Below are 17,713 nucleotides of genomic sequence, written 5' to 3' on the forward strand. Positions count from 1 at the left end.
GGAGAGCCACAGCTGTGCTACTGAAATAGAACAGAGTTACAAGCGCTCAAGGAGGGAAGCACATGCTAAACGCACTCCGATGGAAAGTTGCGCGGAATGCTGATTCTGAGGAAGTTTTGCCACCCTTCCTTCACTCCAGACTCAATGATGCATCGGAGGAAGTACATTTGTAACCTGGAAAATTGCAATCGGACGGAATAAAGCACAGCTGTCTGTCTAACTCTTGCATTAACGCAGACAAAGGTGACTAACGATCTGTTTCAGGACAGCTAGAGGTCAGAAATACTCAGCGTCAGTGGATTCCTAGAGGTTGGATGCGCTTTTTAGAAGTTCCTGCGCAATTATGGTCAGTACTTGTTTTTGTTTTCCTAAGGATTGTTGCGTTTTGTACACACGGTGTGGACTAAAGAGTTACTTTGGTTTAAAAATAGGGTGTGTCAGTTTGAACGCAACTTCTGTGATGCCTAGAGCAATTCATTAAAGCATGTTTAACACATTAAGTTTTTCTGAGGTGATCTGTAAAGCGCAGTTGTTTTTCGCCTTACCTGTAGGGCTGTAATAAGGTGTGTGTGGCGCTGGTCGGGGCGGTTGTCGTCATCACGCTCATCGTTATTCCCACGGCAATTTACGTAAACAGTGAGTGGCATCTTCTTCATCATCATCTGAAATTTGAAATCATTTCTAAGAAATCACTTTAAAGTGTCTGTACATCATAACCTAGTAAGTAACACTATCTTAAACGTGATATTTCTTGGCATTACAGTTAACAACTCTGAGTTAACACTGGATTAATCTTGGTATTTTTGTAAGATTCAAATAATGAAGCAATTATGCGGAGATAAATCACAAACGATCGTTATTTTGCTTGGTAACGATTCTGTAACGGTCATTTTCGTGGCGCGAAATCTGTTGATGAGGTTCGATCTCCCTCATAATGCTTTTGTGTCTTTAACATCGATTTTCTAACGCCTTAATAAACAGAACACACTTAAATCATTTTTTGTGATGTGTAAGTCTATAATAGTGAAAAAAAAAAAAAAATGTTAAAAGAAGCATTTTCAAACACCGCAATCCCAAAAGTTTAAAGTCAGTCAGAACGCATAAATTATAAATCGCTTATCCTTGAGAAGGTAACCATAGCAACATCTGCTCATCGCTTTTATTAAGGTAAATAAACAAAACGTAAAACTGTTAACATTTATAACGTTGTAGATTTATGTATACTGTATATATCCGTATTAATTAATAAAATGTTCTAAAACAAAAAAAGTGAGTTGACCAACTAGCGCCCCCATGTGGACAGCAAAGAAACTCTTGTTGTAATGTGAATGCCCTTACCTGCATTATATTTTACAAATTAGTTATACTGTATATAAGCTATATTAAAAAATAAATAAATAAAATAATAATAATAACAACAACAACAATAATATATATGCATGTATAAAATAATACACTGCCATTCAAAAGTTTGGGATCAGTAAGATTTCTTTTTTTTTTTATTTTGCTTTTTTGAACACAATAAAAGTCCAAACTGAATTTAAACAATTGACACTAACAAAACTGCCTTAATACAATACTTAACAATAACAGTCAGATATATGACAGTATGACATATGAAAATGACGTTTTGCAATAGTCACATCCACCCATCCCCCCCCCCATAAAAAAAGAATAAAAATAAATACATAAAAATAAATTAATTAATTAAATAAAGATACATAAAAAATAATTACATATTTAGGGTTTAGTCACACCGTGGCATCTTAGACTTTACATATAATCTTAAGAGCATATTTGACATTATACTTTTCTCTTTATACGATTTTCTCAATCAATGCAAGGAAAGAACCCCATATTTTCATATAAATATCAAGGCGTCCTGAGGCTCTAAATATCACACGTTCATAGCTGGCAATATTGGACATGAGTTCTAGCCATTCATTAAACGAGGAGGGCGTAACAGATTTCCAATGTCTCAGAATGACTCTACATCCAGACACCAAAACGAGACGGCACCATTGCCTTTGTTGCCGGGAGAGGCATGCATCTTCCGGTAAAATCCCCAACATACAGAGAGCAGGGTTCTTGTGGGGATCAGTAAGATTTTTAATGTTTTTAAAGAAGTCTTTTCTGTTTATCAAGGCTGTTTATTTGGTTAAAAATACAGAAAAAAACTGTAATATTGCGAAATATTATTGCAATTTAAAATAGTGGTTTTCTATTTTAATATACTTTACAATAGAATTTATTGCTGTGACCGAAGCTGAATTTTCAGCATCATTACTCCAGTCTTTAGTATCACATGATCCTTCATCATTATTCTAATATGCTGAGTTATTATCAATGTTGGAAACACTTGTGGTGCTTTTTTTTGGAACATGTGATGTTTCTTTTAAAATTCTTTGAGTAAAATGTTAAAAAAGAATAGCATTTATTTAAAATAGAAATCTTTTGTAGCAATATACACTACCGTTCAAAGTTTGAGGTCAGTATTTTTTTTCCTTCTTTCTTTTTTTGAAAGAAATTAATACTTTTATTCAACAAGGAAGAAGTGTTAAATTGATCAAGAGTGATAGTAAAGATATGAATTGTTAGAATTTTTTTCTATTTTTAATACTGTTCTTTTTAAGTCTTTATTCTAAGAATAGAATCAAAGAATTGATAAATCATCATATCAGAATGATTTCTAAAGGACTATGTGACACTGAAGACTGAAATTATGCTGAAAATTCAGCTTTGCATCACAGAAATAAATTATATTTTAACATATATTGAAACAGAAAACTGTTATTTTAACTTCTAATAATATTTCATAATATTACAGTTTTTTCTGTATTTTTGATCAAATATATGGAACTTTGAGCATAAAAAGACATTTAAAAAATCGTCCTGATCCCAATCGTTTGAATGGTGGTGTATATTAAAATCTATTAAACACATAAAATAAAACCTATATATAAATTTTAAAACGTAGTTGAAGACTGAAACTTAAGCTGTTTTCCTTCACTGTGTTTTCAGGAGATGACTCTGCATTAAAGAGAACATACTCTTTTGACGATTTTTACAATGATACCATTAGGTATAAAACATACAGTCTCCACTGGATATCAGGTACGACTCCTGAAGGCGCTTCACATGGTCCCTTTTTTTTCGTATTGACCTCTAAATCACATTGACACATATACTCTGCTATCTCACTTTCCACCAGACAATGAATACCTCCACAAAACCAGCCAAGGCCATATTTACTTGCACAATGCTGAAACGAAGGAAAGCTCAATGTACCTGAGCAACTCAACATTTGTAAGTTCCCTCATATGGCGGTTCGAAAGTCTTGTTTCATTAAATAATCTAATTTCTCACATCTTTTATTTATGTTTAACATGCATGTAAATTCCACTCATTTGCTGTGATTGGAATTGATTTTCAGGGCCAAGTGGATGCCACAGATTACATACTGTCAGCAGACAGAAAGTTTGTCGCCTTTGAGAGCAATTACTCAAAGGTAACTTAACTGCAATAAAACTAAAAACACTTCATAAGTGAACATTAATACTGTGACTCATACTGATGTTTCTAACACATGCGTGAAATGCATCAACAGCTATGGCGACACTCCTACACTGCCTCCTACCATATTTACAACATGGAGTCTCAGTGAGTAAAGATGTTACTACGATAAGGCTATCAAAATATAGGGTTCCCATGTGCATGACAAAATTATATAATTCTGAAACAGTGATATCTAGACTTGGGAAAGTCCTAAAAATGTTTCAGTATATTTCAAACTCACATTATTGTTCACTCTCAGAAAAAAAAAAAGGTACAAAAGTTGATCACTGGTTCAGTACATTTTCATAAGGTACACTTTTGTTCCTTCTTTACCCCTAAATGGTGCATATCAGTACCTTAGAGGTTCATATTAATACTTAAAGTGTATGCTTTACTACTTAAAGTACTTTAGTACTTTTTTTTTAATGAGAGTGTTCAGTGTGATTGAGTTTAGGGGAAATGTAATCTCAGTAAATGTTTTGTTTCATTGGAGACCTTAGTACACTAGTAAGTATAATATTTTGAATACACTAATTCCAACTAATAATAATGTTATACTGACTTTAATGTTTCTCGTTTTCCGTTGGATTCAGGGAATTTCTCTCCAACGTTCAGATTCCACCTTTAACGCAGTTCTTAGTGTGGGCACCGATAGGAAATAAACTGGTGAGTTACAAACAGTAGCACATAAATAAATAAGTAAAAACAGATCATAACAATCCAATTATTATACTGCATTATTGGAAGGCTCTGGTTTATAAAATCATTGCAACTGACAGAATTTGAAAAAGTTTTTAAGCTCACTATAGGTTTTTCCTCCATGACAAGAAAACTTGAGCTTTTCTTATTCTTCTTTGTTTTTTAATACATTTTATATCTTTTTTACATTCTATTGTTATATTCATTTATTTTTTATTTTTATTTTTTGTTAATTTTATGTAATTATTTGTATTTTATTCAACTTATGCATTGGTTAAGCTTTTTATTTTAACCTTTTTGTTTATTTTATTTTAAAGGACAGTGCACAATAAGTGACATGAGTACTTGTGTCCATCATGTATATGTGCAAGATTTAGCCATACAGACATTTTTTTTTTTTTTTTTTCTTTTTTTCATATGTAGACCCAGGTTGATGGGGATTAAAAAAAAATAATAATAAAAAGATATGGTTTTAGAGGTTTATGGCAAGAAAAAGAAGAGAAAAAAAGTGTTAAAGTTTACAAACTACAATAAATAAATAAAATAAATATATTTGTTAGAATAGGACAATATTTGGCCAAGATGCAACTATTTGAAAATCTGAATTCTGAGGGTGTTTAAAAAAATTAATAATAATAATAAAAAAAATTAAATAATTGAGAAAATCACCTTTAAAGTTGTCCAAATTTAGTTCTTAGCAATGCATAATACTAATCCAAAATTAAATTTTGATATATTTATGGTAGGAAATTTACAAAATATCTTTACTTTATATCCTAATGATTTCTGGCATAAAAGAAAAATCAACAGTTATCGGTTTATCGAAAAAATCAACAATTTTGACCCATACAATGTATTTTTAGCTATTGTTACAAATATACCTGTGCTACTTAAGACTGGTTTTGTGGTCCAGGGTCACAAATATGGTTTTAGATTTTTTTTATGGTTTTAGGCTATATAAATACACATGCTATGCCTTTCCTTGCCTAGCTTTGGTTTGTGAAGCTTTTGATATAAGCCAAATTCTGGTTTTATCACTTGACCTCAGAGTTTATAGTAGATTACCTTTAAAATCTATTCATCAAATTAATGGTACTTTTACTTTTAGATCCCCTTCAAGGAGTGAGCTATAACATAGAGGACCTTAGTGTGTCCCCTGATCTCATGCAACCCAATATATTCAGGAAGATATGCTGTTTAATGATTGCAATCAAACAATATAGCAGTGTTACCTTATTATGTTGCGTTAATGACCGTGCATCGCCCACAGGCTTACGTCTGGGATTATAATATTTACCTCAAAAAGAACGCCACTGCTGAGGCCATACAAGTCACTCAAAATGGAAAAGCCAACAAAATTCTCAATGGGGTTCCAGACTGGGTTTATGAAGGTAACGTCAAATAATGCATTCACACACACAAACATTCATTCATACCTGCTCATGTGCCATCTGCTGCTTTTCTTGCCGGACAGAGGAAGTTTTTGCATCCAACGAAGCCATCTGGTGGTCTCCGCAGGGGAAATATCTGGCTTATCTACAAATCAATGACACTGAAGTTCACAACATTGAATACTCATTGTACGGAAATGACCAGTATCCCACCACAGTATTTATCCCCTATCCAAAAGTAAGCAAATATCCCAGTGATTTTACAATTTGTTTATTTTGAGTTTAACAAAAACATTCATATTTAAATTTGCAAGGTGAAACATTATTGGTCCTGTTGGCCTAATTGTCTCATTTTACAATTTCATTCAAAATATAATTTCGCTACTAAACTGTTGTTCTGCTTACAAAGGCAGGCTGTGTTATTCCCAGAGCAAGACTGTTTGTAATTGATGCAGAAAATCCATCCAAACAAACTGAAGTGGTGGTACCGAAGTCGGTCGGCGTAGGGTGTGTCCCTCTTATGTTTCTAGTTTCACATTCACACAAAGCCTCACGTCTGAAACATAAGCTTTCACAGCATTAGAGGTCAGAATAATGTTATTTTTATTGCCCTTTTCTCAGCGATCACTATCTGAGAACAGTCACCTGGGTCACAGACCAACGACTGGCTGTTCAATGGCTTCCGCGCCGGCAGGACAGCGTCCTCCTGCAGATCTATGACTACGATGGCACAAACTGGAAAGAAACCTTGGTGAGAATCAACAATGCAGTTACTTTAGCCAGTGGTTGCTACATTATTTCAGTCTGGCCAATCAACAAATCAGAATACAATCATTTCGTTTAAGCTTTCTTTCTACTGTTGCAGACTTTGGCACATACAGTATTTAGTACGTAATAGTACTTATCTTAAAGAGATAGTTCACCAAAAAAAAATGTAATTCTAATATCATTTATTCCCCCTCAAGTTGTTTCAAACAGCATTAGTTTCTTTCTTCTGCTGGACAGAAAAGAAGATATTTTGAAGAATGTTGTTAACCAAACAGATGACGGTACCCACTGACTTTCATAGGAAATGTTTCCATACTACGCAAATCTGTCACTACCAGCAACTGTTTGGTTGCAACATTAAGTTTGAGTAAATGATTAGAATTTTTTCATTTATGGGTGAACTGTACCTTTCATAAAATATTGAATTTAAAAAAAATATTTTAATATTAAAATGTTTTTTTATATAAATTTTTTTTTTTTTTGAAAAAAGACAGCTGTCAAATCCAAAAAGCAATATTAAATAACCTATACAACAATTTAAATTCGAAACTTTTGTTCCTTTCTCAAGATACTATATAATCAAATTAAAGGACTTTCAAGGACTTTAAGCACTACTTCTTTTGCTTTTCAAGTACTATAATGAGAGATTATAATCACCATAATCATTTAAATATTAACATATTTTAATAAAACAGCATTGTACAAATGAAGTACAGTTATGAAATGACTGTGGCAACAAAGCATGAGAACATTAACAAAGCCCAAGCAGTTTCAGTGCATAGAAACGCACGTATAAAAGGAGCTCATAAACGCCTTATACAATTCTTATTCAAAGATGCTACAACAGAAAAGAAAAACAATTTTCTCAACTAAACAGTAGTACTTCTGCAAGCATTCAAGGGTTTTAATAGTAATAATAGTACTCATCTTAAAGAGATAGTTCACCAAAAGAGATTAATTCTAATATCGTTTACTTACCCTCAAGTTGTTTCAAACAGTATGAGTTTCTTTCGTCTGCTGGACAGAAAAGATATTCTGAAGAATGTTGATAACCAAACAGTTGACGGTACCCATTTACTTTCCTAGTAAACTGGTTGCAACACAAAGTTTGAGTAAATTAAATAAAATAAAAATCGTAATAAAAGTTAATTAATATATTTTAAAAATAATTACTTCAATTATTTCAAGCACTTTAAGCACCTTGCTCGACCCAAAAGAAACACCTAGGCTTGTGACTGTCAAAGCGGTTTTGTCTCCAAAAGGAGAAAAAGGAGTGTAATAAAAGTGTCTATGAGTAAAAGCAGTGTTTGTACAAGGTGCTTAAAGTGCTTGAAGTACTTGAATTTGACTTTTTGAAATTTAAAGCCTGGAAAACCCTTGAAAATAGCAATATTTCTGAAGAGGTACTTGGAAAATGCTTGAATTACTGAAAGGCAATGTATCTATGAAACAAGTGTTTAATTTTTTTCAATAAGCACACATCTTTTCATGCAAAATTTATACAATTCGAAAAGCATACCTTTTTCACTTATTTCAGCTAAGCCAATAGTAGTACTGACAATTCGCTGACTAAACTAAAACGCTTTCACTGAAGTTGCGAAAAGAGGAACAGATGAACCAGTCAATGGAGTCATTTACGCTGGAGCCACTTTGATTGATTTAAACTCGTGAATTTGATTATTCATTTCAAGCGATTCACTAGCAAAAGCCAGATCAAATAAAATAAGCCATTCATTTTCAGATTTCAACTTCGCTTGTAATGATTTTAAAAAGCACATAGTGATGGGTGAAAGGAAGCTTTTCGAAAAATGAAAAAACCAATGCGTCGCAAAATGATTTACTGTTTTAAAGTGCTTCAGTTGAATCGCAAATCATTCTTTTCACATTGGGACCTCAAATTATGTATTGTGCATCATTTGATTTAAAGCGGGTTTTGCGAATCATTTGACTTAGATCGGGACTTCAGAACGAGTATCGTAAATCATCTGATTTAGATTGGAATGGGTTTGTGAATCATTTCACGAACTGAATGATTCAATTCTAATGATTTGCAATTTGAAGTCCTGATCTAAATCAAATGATTAGCGATACGCAAAGTTATGATCTAAGTCACATGTTTTGCGATACACGGTTTGAGGTCCCGATGGTTCATGAATCATTATTCACATTGGGACTTCGGAGCGTGGATCATGAATCATTTCATTTAGAACTTTAGAGCACGAATCATTAGATTCAGATCGGGACTTCTGTGCGAGTTCAAATAATCGTTTGATTCTGTTCTGGACTTCGGAGCGTGTATGGCGAATCACTCGTTTCCAGGATTTTGAAGCAGCACAGCAGAGTTATAAAAACAAAAAGAAAGAATAAAGTACACACAAATACAAATTAATCATGGTTTTACTATTGTAAACGTGTAGTATACTTTGTAATACTTTTTTTTATTTGACAGAGAAGACATTTGATAAGTGAGATCTGTGATTAAAGCCCTTAAAAAAAAAAAAAAAGAATTGCTTGGAAAGTATTTAATAGTTCTGAAATTTCATTTTACACTATCTGTACAAACCCTGTAAAAGAAACAACAAAGTACACTATCCTGCAAGTCTCCTGAAGCCACATGATAGCCCTATGTGAGAACAGATAGATTTTTGATTCATTATTCACAAAAGGGATTCCCTCAATAAATCTGGCATGTCAGTGGTACACGTTATACATTCAGAACTACTAAAATGACACACAAACTTCATCTGTTTTCGTTCATTAACTCACTAGGTTTACATACAGTAATGCAGAGACATTTCATCAAAAACCACTGCCACAATAATAATTTTAATGCGTGATTTAACAATTTCCTTTTTTTATCCCCAGAAATTTGAACAAAAGAGCAAAACTGGATGGGTTGGACGGGTGAGTGCATGCAGCAATCAAATAAAATCTTTCGATTATTTTAATTTCTCCTAAAGATGCTGCTGTGAAACCTTACAATTAATTGTCTGTGTTTTTCACTTCACAGTACTTTCCTGCAGCTCCTTACTTTGCTGCAAATAACATGAGTTTTTACAAAGTTATGAGCAATGACAACGGTTATAAACATCTCCACTATGTGGATGCCGTAAGTAACAGTATTACATTTTTTTTTTTGTAATTTTTTAATCCTGTTTGTTCCATTATATTCAAACACCTGCTAAATTACAGCTCTAAATCTAAAAGCAATGGTTTTGTGGTTACATATATGCAAACAGAAAATTGTTGTGATTCATCTCAGAGCTGGTTGGTTTGGTGCATGACTTTGAACTATTTATTACAAAAGATAGAATTTGGAAATCCCTAAGGAGAATATAAATGTGAACAATACATCCAGAACCAATGCACTTGAAACAATAGGCGATCACTGTTGCGATCTATTGTGCAAACCTCAGATATATCATTACACTGTATTACAGGCTATAGCATGTTATATCCTTTGGTCAATAATTGTTAGAAGTCAGACACAAAGAAACGGTGTGGTACAAGCTTAGCAGGCTGTTGATCTGTCAACTGTGTTGTTTCCTTTGTAGGGAAAAGCAACACCCATCACCTCAGGCAAATGGGAAGTGATATACATCTCAAAAGTAACCAAAGATTCCATGTGCGTATGAAAATATAGGCCAGTCTTGTTTTGTCACGAGCGTCTCATGTGCCTTTATTTCCAAACTTTCCTACACATCTAAAATTGTTCTTTCCACAGATACTACGTGAGTAATGAACACATGGGAAGACCTGGACAGAGAAACCTTTACAAGTAAAAATACCATTATGCATTAACTTGTATAAGGATTGCATTTTATTATTTTACATTTTCAGAATTTAAAATATTAAAATAGGTTACTTTAGAATGTTCTAATAATCTCCATTTCTAAATGTCACTAGGTCTGGGCAATATGGCCAAAAAATGATCATGATAATTTTTTTTTTTTTATATCAGTCGATATCGATAATTATTGCGATAAATGTCAATTTTTTTTTTAATTTCTTAGAGGCAGATTTTTGCTATAATGTGAAAGCTGTAAAAACCAAATAGTTAAAAGTGGCTTTAAAATATTATTTATGGTCAGAACATTACAAACAATTCATGTTTTTTTTTAATTCTTCACACTTTTTCTAGTCATTTTTCCTTACAAAATAAATATCTTAATAAAAAAATATTTTAATAAAAGTAATATTGTTTGAAATCAAGATTTTTTTTTTGTCTCTTAGAAATACACATTTGATAGTAGCTTGAGTTCGGATGCAGATGTAGATTTATGTTCATTATCAAAATCAGTAATATCTGTAAAAATTGTAGCAATCTCATTTTTTTTTTTTTAATGAACCATTCTATAGTATCATACATAGACAGTTAAAACTACAAATATAGGCTCAATAGCAAGGCAAAAATGTAAATAGGTATTTGTATGAAAAACAGTAATCTAAATACATTTAGTATAAATGCATAAACTCTATAGCTTAATCACAAAAAATACTGTAATTATATTTCATTCCTCCTCCTTCAATACATTTAATACATGTCTACATTCAACACAAATATACCCACATTTCTGACCACTGTGCAGTTTGTATTACTACAGTAAATGGTAAATGATAGCGATTTGTAGTTTAAAAAGCCTTCTGGCTGTATCGTTGTGCACAGTGTTTCAGCTGTTTGTCAGCGCTGTTTTATCTGACTTTAAACTCAGTCATTTGTGTTCTTCACTGAATTCAAGTGCTTCACACTGGCGCTTTAAAGGCCGAGACTCGACATCAGTGAGTGAGCGCATATGTTCTAGTATAAGTTTGCACCGTGCCGCCATTTGAATTTTGATCCAAGTGAATAAACGGTCCGAGTGGCACACTTTGACTAGTGCTCTTTTAGTCCGCCTTTGCCGCATAAACATTTCGAACATTTACTGTATTCTTGTTATCGTTTATTGCGGAAATTCATATCATGTGATAATTATCGTTACCGATTTATCGCCTAGTCCACTGTGAAATATTAAGGAAAAAAAATAAATAACAACATACATTTCTCTTGTTCTCAGGATTTCTATAAGCAAGAGTGGACATTCTGCCCCCGAGTGCCTCACCTGTTCGCTGTACCAGGACAGGTGTCAGTATAACTCGGCTTACTTCAGCCTGAACGCCTCTTTCTTCCGTATGGACTGCTACGGTTAGTGAACACGCTTTCAAGCCTGTGAGATTCATTCCTGACAAACACTTGAACGATACCTCGGATGATCTGAGGTGACTGTGAGAGGAAAGTGTGTGCTCAATTTAATAAACACTGATTTTGCAGGACCAGGACTTCCGCTGTTTACACTGATGGACAACCGTGGGCCTGCTAAAGGTTTGCACTATTACCGGTTTAATCTAACCACTTTACAACATCTGCTATGTAAATAAAGGAATAGATCATAAAAATCACATTTCTATCTTCATTTCCTTACATAGAAGTTGTTTATAGCTCGCATGCTGTTTATTAATGTGTATCTTTTATTTTTTTTGGATTAGAAATTCAGGTCCTTGAGGACAATACAAAACTGGAAAAAATTCTGACTACTGAGCTTCTGATGCCAACCATCAAACGTGCCACAATGAAGATCGCAGGATACAGTATGTGCAACATTTTTAAGCATTCTTGGCAAGTAGGATCCAGTATCATATTTGTCTGTTCATGTTCAGCTGTTCAACTGTTCATGTGTCTCGTTCTCTAGACCTCTGGTATCAGATGATGTTTCCACCAAATTTTGACCCCTCCAAAAAGTACCCTCTTTTAATTCAAGTGTGAGTTACAATTTCTTCGCATTATTTTTATATTATTATTTTTTCTATATTCTATTTCCATTTTACAAATATATACATGTACACTACCATTCAAAAGGTTTTGTACAGTAAGATTTTTTATGTTTTTAAAGAAGTCTCTTCTGCGCACCAAGCCTACATTTATTTGATCCATTTATTTGGAAATGTGTTTACTATTTAAAATAACTGTTTTCTATTTGAATATTTTTTAAAATGTAATTTATTCCTGTGATCAAAGCTAAATTTTCAGCATCATTACTCCAGTCTTCATTGTCACATGATCCTTCAGAAATCATTCTAATATGCTGATTTGCGGTTCAAGAAATATTTATTATTCTTGTTAATGCCAATATTTAAAACTTTTTTTTTTTTTTCAGAATTCTTTGATGAATAGAAAGATCCAAAAATCTGCATTTATCTTAAATAAAAAGCTTTCGTAACATTATACACTATACCATTCAAAAGATTTTTTTTTTTTTTGGAAAATAAATTATAGAAATTAATACTTTTATTTAGTAAGGATGTTTTAAATTGATCAAGAGTGATGATAAAGACATTTATAATGTTACCAAATATTTCTATTTCAGATAAATGCTGTTCTTCTGAACTTTCTATTCATCAAAGAAACCTGGAAAAAAATCTACTCAGATGTTTACAACATAATAATAAATAATAAAATAAATAATAAAATAATTAAGGTCTTTTGAGCAGCAATCAGAATATTAGAATTAGATTTCTGAAGGATCATGTGACTGGAGTAATGATGCTAAAAATACAGCTTTGAAATCACAGGAATAAATTACATTTTAAAATATGTTCAAAAAGAACAGTTATTTTAAATAGTAAAATATTTCAAAATTGTACTGTTTTCGCTGTACTTTGGATCAAATAAAAGCAGGCATGTTGAGCAGAAGAGACTTCTTTCAAAAACATTGAAAAACTTCTGACTTTTGCTTATATGCTATTTCTGTGATGAAAAGCTGAATTTTCATGATTCTTTATTTCGGTTTTCAGTAATCCTTTCTGATGAATAGAAAGCTCAAATGAATTGCATTTATTAGATTTATTTTTTGTACCAATGAAAAAGTCTTTACTGTCACTTTTGATTAATTTGTCTACCAAAAAAATACATTTCTAAAAATAAAAAAAATTAAGTTTACTCACCACTTTTGAATGGTAGTGTATGTAATAAATTCAAAACACATTCAAAAACAAACACTTTTTAAAGGAAAGTTAATTATTGTGAAAGTACAAATTCCATATAGTCTCTCAATTAAAATAAACCTTTACAAGCTGCATGCATGATAATAATAAAAAATGCAAAATGCATTTTATAATCAGTTTAGATGGAATATAGCATCATAGCAACTATTTTGTCAACTACCCAAACCACATTTTAAAGAAAAATTTTTGTTTTCTCCAAAAGATATTTTATGACACGAATATATTATATAGATTTGTGTTATTTGCACACTTTCCCATCACAGATATGGCGGTCCAGCCAGCCAGAACACGGACTATGTGTTTCGTTTGGAGTGGGCCACGTACCTGTGCAGCACAGAGAAGGTCATCATCGCCAGCTTTGACGGCAGGGGAAGTGGTTACCAGGGTGATGAGATAATGCACGCCATCTACGGCCGGCTGGGAACGTACGAGGTGGAAGATCAAATCTCGGCCGTGAGGTGAGGCGGAGGAAACGATGTGCACACGCTCGCCGCTGCCGTCTGTGATGATGTAGAATCGTTTAGCCTGATGTAACACTCACAGATGTACGAGAGATACGTGAGTCCAGTCGGCTTCCTACGAGAGGGAACAAGCTTGTCATGAAGCATGTGTCAAAAACAGGTTGAAAGAGGTCAAACGTTAGCAGAGTTGACAAAGCAAAGTGGTCATGAGATTTCCATGAAAAGTGACAAACTATCAACTACAAGGATGTATTTTACAAAAGTAGTTATTTTGTTTTGGAATGTCTTTGTGATTGCTTTTCGTGTGACTTTGTGTTTAATTTCAGACAATTCATTGATATGGGTTTCATTGACAAAGACCGAATTGGCATGTGGGGTTGGGTAAGTGCAATGCTTTCAAAAGCGCCTTCATACATATAAATCAGAACAACACGTTTTAGTTTGTTAGCTTAATTGGATTTTACATTTTAAATCCAAAATTTCAAAATACACTAATGGTCAAAAGTTTTAAATAAGTTTTTATTTATTTATTTACTCTACATGTCTCTCATGCTCACTGAAGCTGCTTTTATTTGATATAGTAAAAACAGTAATATTGTAAAATAATATTCCAATGTATTATTTATTATTCCTGTGATCAAAGATGAATTTTCAGCATCATTACTCCAGTCTTTAGTGTCACATGACCCTTCAGAAATCATTCTAATATGCTGATTTGCTGCATATTTAAAAGTCTTTGATGAATAAAAAGAGCATTTATTTGAAATAGAATGCTTTTGTAAGATTATAAATGTCTTTACTGTCAATTCTGATCAATTTAAACCATGAATAAAATTAAATTAATAAAATTTAATACAATTTTCAAAAACAAATAAATACATACATATATACAGCACAACTGTTTTCAATGTTGATTATAATTAAAAAAAAAAATGTCCAGAGCAGCAAATTAGCATATTAGAATGATTTCTGAAGGATCATGTGATACTGAAGACTGGAATAATGATGCTGAAAATTCAGCTTTGCATCACAGAAATAAATTACATTTTAAAATATATTCACATAGAAAACAGTTATTTAAAATTGTAATAATATTTCACAATATCACTGTTTTTACTGTATATTTGATCAAATAAATGCAGCCTTAGTGAGCAATAAAGACTTCTTTCGAAAAACATAGGGCTGCACGATTATGACAAAAAACATAATTGCGATTATTAATTACGATTATCACAATTTACATTTAATGTTTTGAATAGCTTTATACCATTGTTTGAAGCACTGCATGCCACCTTTTTATATATATTTTATTCTTTAAATGTATAAAAAAGTAAAAATGTAAAAAGTAAAACAATGAAAAAAAAAAAAACCTTAAGATAACCTGTAGGAAAACACACACACACCCACATCTTATGCAAGCAGAATAATGTAAGTGGATTATTATTATTATTATTTTTGTAATTGCGCCTTTGAGTGATTACATAATTGTGGCATCTGTAATTGTAATTGCGATTAGAAATTCAATTAATTGTGCAGCCCTACGAAAATATATTTTAAAAAAAATATGACTGAAAACCATCACACTAATCATAAAACGTTTGTCTCGCTCACAGTCGTATGGCGGCTATGTGACATCCATGGTTCTGGGATCAGGAAGTGGACTGTTCAAATGCGGAATTGCTGTGGCTCCTGTTGCCAAGTGGGAGTATTATGGTATTGAATTTGGGATTTTATTATTTACGATACAGATTAACCACAAACAATTTAGCAAACTGTGTTCTTCACAGATGCCGTATATACAGAGAGATACATGCATCGCCCTGAGGAAAACACCGAAAGTTATAAAGTAAGTTAACCTGTAAGAAAACACAACATTATGGACCATTATCAACGTAGTTATTCAACTATTTGGTTGATTCGCTTGTTTGCAGCAGTCAACAGTGACCGACAGGGCAAAAAATTTCAAGTCAGTGCAATACATGCTGGTGCATGGCACTGCAGATGGTAAGCAATGGAGAGTTTATAGATATGCATTTATAATCTAATAAACTGACTCTGATCCATAACCTAGTGACTACATCTTGGCATGTTTTCTTGCCATTTTGACTTTGCTACTCTAGACAATGTCCACTTCCAGCAAGCTGCCCAAATTTCCAAAGCCCTGGTGGAAAATCAAGTAGACTTTGAAGCAATGGTGAGTATAAATTAATATATGAAGATGATGAAAAACATTTTATTAAAGAAATATATCATCCAAAATTTAAAATATGATTTAGATTTACTCACTCTCAGACTATCCAAGATGTAGATGAGTTTGTTCATAGGAACACATTTGGAGAAATTTAGCATTTCATCACTTGCTAACCAATGGATGCCTTTACAATAATCTACAAGTAATCCACACCACTCCAGTTCATCAAGTAACGTCTTATAGCCAAAAGCTGTGTTTGTAAGAAAGAATTAGGATGTCATTAAGCATCATTTTAACATACATTTGAACTTTTATAATCCATAATATTGCTTTCTCCAGTGAAAAAGTCATCTCGCCTGAAACAGGAGAGAAATATGCACAGATGAAGCACCGTTTACAAGCAAAAACAGTCTAGACTAGTTTTAGACAACTTGTTGGTTGACTTTCATGTGACAGGACAAAAGACTGAATTATGGGTATGAACTTGTATTTTTAGCCGGAAGCAATGGTTTAAAGTTAAAAATGTCTCGATGGATTCATTTCTTACAAACATGCAGCTTTTCATTTCACAAGATGTTAACTAATGGACTGGAGTGGGGTGGATTATTATGATGTTTTTATCAGCTGTTTGAACTCTCATTCTGACAGCACCCATTCACTGCATTTCTCCAAATTTAATGAAGGAACAAACTCATCTAATCTTGGATGGCCTGATGTTTCTTTAAAACAGTCTAAATGCCTAAATGTGTCATGTTTTTTCAGTGGTACACCGATAAGGACCATGGACTGAGCGGTAAAGCGCGTTACCACCTCTACACACATTTAAACCATTTCCTGCAGAACTGCTTTGCTGAGAAAAAATAATGCATTGATGCATTATGAAGACAAAAATGTTCCTTTTACATTGACACAAACACTGTTAATGACCGATGCTTTACATGTTAGTCTGTATATAGAACATGTTGATGGGAACAAACTCTTATTTCAAAGTCAGTGACATTTACATGTAAGATTTTATACTGTTTCTTTTAATATGTGAAATTTGTATTAGCTGTTGTTTTTTTTTTCTTATCAAATTGCTGTAATGATTACTCTACAAATGTGACCTGATATGAATGTTGTTTATATCATAGACATCTGGCATGTTTTATAATGTTGCATTTACAAATTGATTGTGGAATCCACTGTGTTTTATGTGGTTGTGTTTATGCACTGACTTCAATGTGTGGTTTGGGCATGTCTGTAAGAAAACTGATCAATGAAACATTCTGGATTTGAACTTTTTGACTCGTGCTTCATATATCCTCAGGACTGGAAAAAACGAAAAATATTTGTGTGTGAAAAAAAAGTACATCTGGATGCTTAATTTCCATTTTGTAAATTTTTATACTCTGTCAGTCAAACTCACTACATAATTCCCATACTTATATCTCTGTGTCATTACATAGTTTTAACAATTTTTTCCCCCACACATTTGACTGGTACTGCATACATATCAGTCTATATGATGGCATATGAACAGTGCCACCTGCTGGTTGAACTACTGAAATCTATGGCAAAGGGAAGTGGTTTGACAGGCCCAAGAGCACAGATAAATGTCATTCAAAACC

At 32.8% G+C, this 17,713-nt stretch overlaps 1 protein-coding gene across 1 annotated transcript; it reads left to right on the top strand.

Moving 5' to 3' along the window:
* The first annotated feature begins 37 nt into the window (after positions 1 to 37).
* fap (fibroblast activation protein, alpha) lies at positions 38 to 17,369 on the top strand. Its single transcript, XM_051119725.1, has 26 exons — positions 38 to 346; positions 552 to 636; positions 3,022 to 3,114; positions 3,212 to 3,306; positions 3,434 to 3,508; positions 3,608 to 3,660; positions 4,149 to 4,221; positions 5,525 to 5,645; positions 5,729 to 5,883; positions 6,055 to 6,152; positions 6,267 to 6,396; positions 9,279 to 9,317; positions 9,424 to 9,522; positions 9,968 to 10,038; positions 10,138 to 10,191; positions 11,468 to 11,595; positions 11,722 to 11,772; positions 11,937 to 12,038; positions 12,140 to 12,209; positions 13,715 to 13,909; positions 14,239 to 14,293; positions 15,526 to 15,625; positions 15,700 to 15,758; positions 15,844 to 15,916; positions 16,033 to 16,106; positions 16,866 to 17,369. Exons 1-26 carry the CDS (start codon positions 344 to 346, stop codon positions 16,965 to 16,967), a joined length of 2,253 nt encoding a protein of 750 aa, XP_050975682.1. The 5' UTR covers positions 38 to 343; the 3' UTR covers positions 16,968 to 17,369.
* The last annotated feature ends 344 nt before the right edge of the window (positions 17,370 to 17,713 follow it).

This window comes from Labeo rohita, chromosome 9 (genome assembly GCF_022985175.1).
Source record: "Labeo rohita strain BAU-BD-2019 chromosome 9, IGBB_LRoh.1.0, whole genome shotgun sequence".
In the NCBI taxonomy this organism is placed as follows: domain Eukaryota; kingdom Metazoa; phylum Chordata; class Actinopteri; order Cypriniformes; family Cyprinidae; genus Labeo; species Labeo rohita.

Excerpts from the sequence above, each read along its gene's own strand:
- fap (XM_051119725.1), top strand. Across the intron at positions 4,222-5,524 it reads CACCGATAGGAAATAAACTG|GCTTACGTCTGGGATTATAA; the intron begins GTGAGTTACAAA and ends CATCGCCCACAG. Across the intron at positions 15,626-15,699 it reads TGCCAAGTGGGAGTATTATG|ATGCCGTATATACAGAGAGA; the intron begins GTATTGAATTTG and ends TGTTCTTCACAG.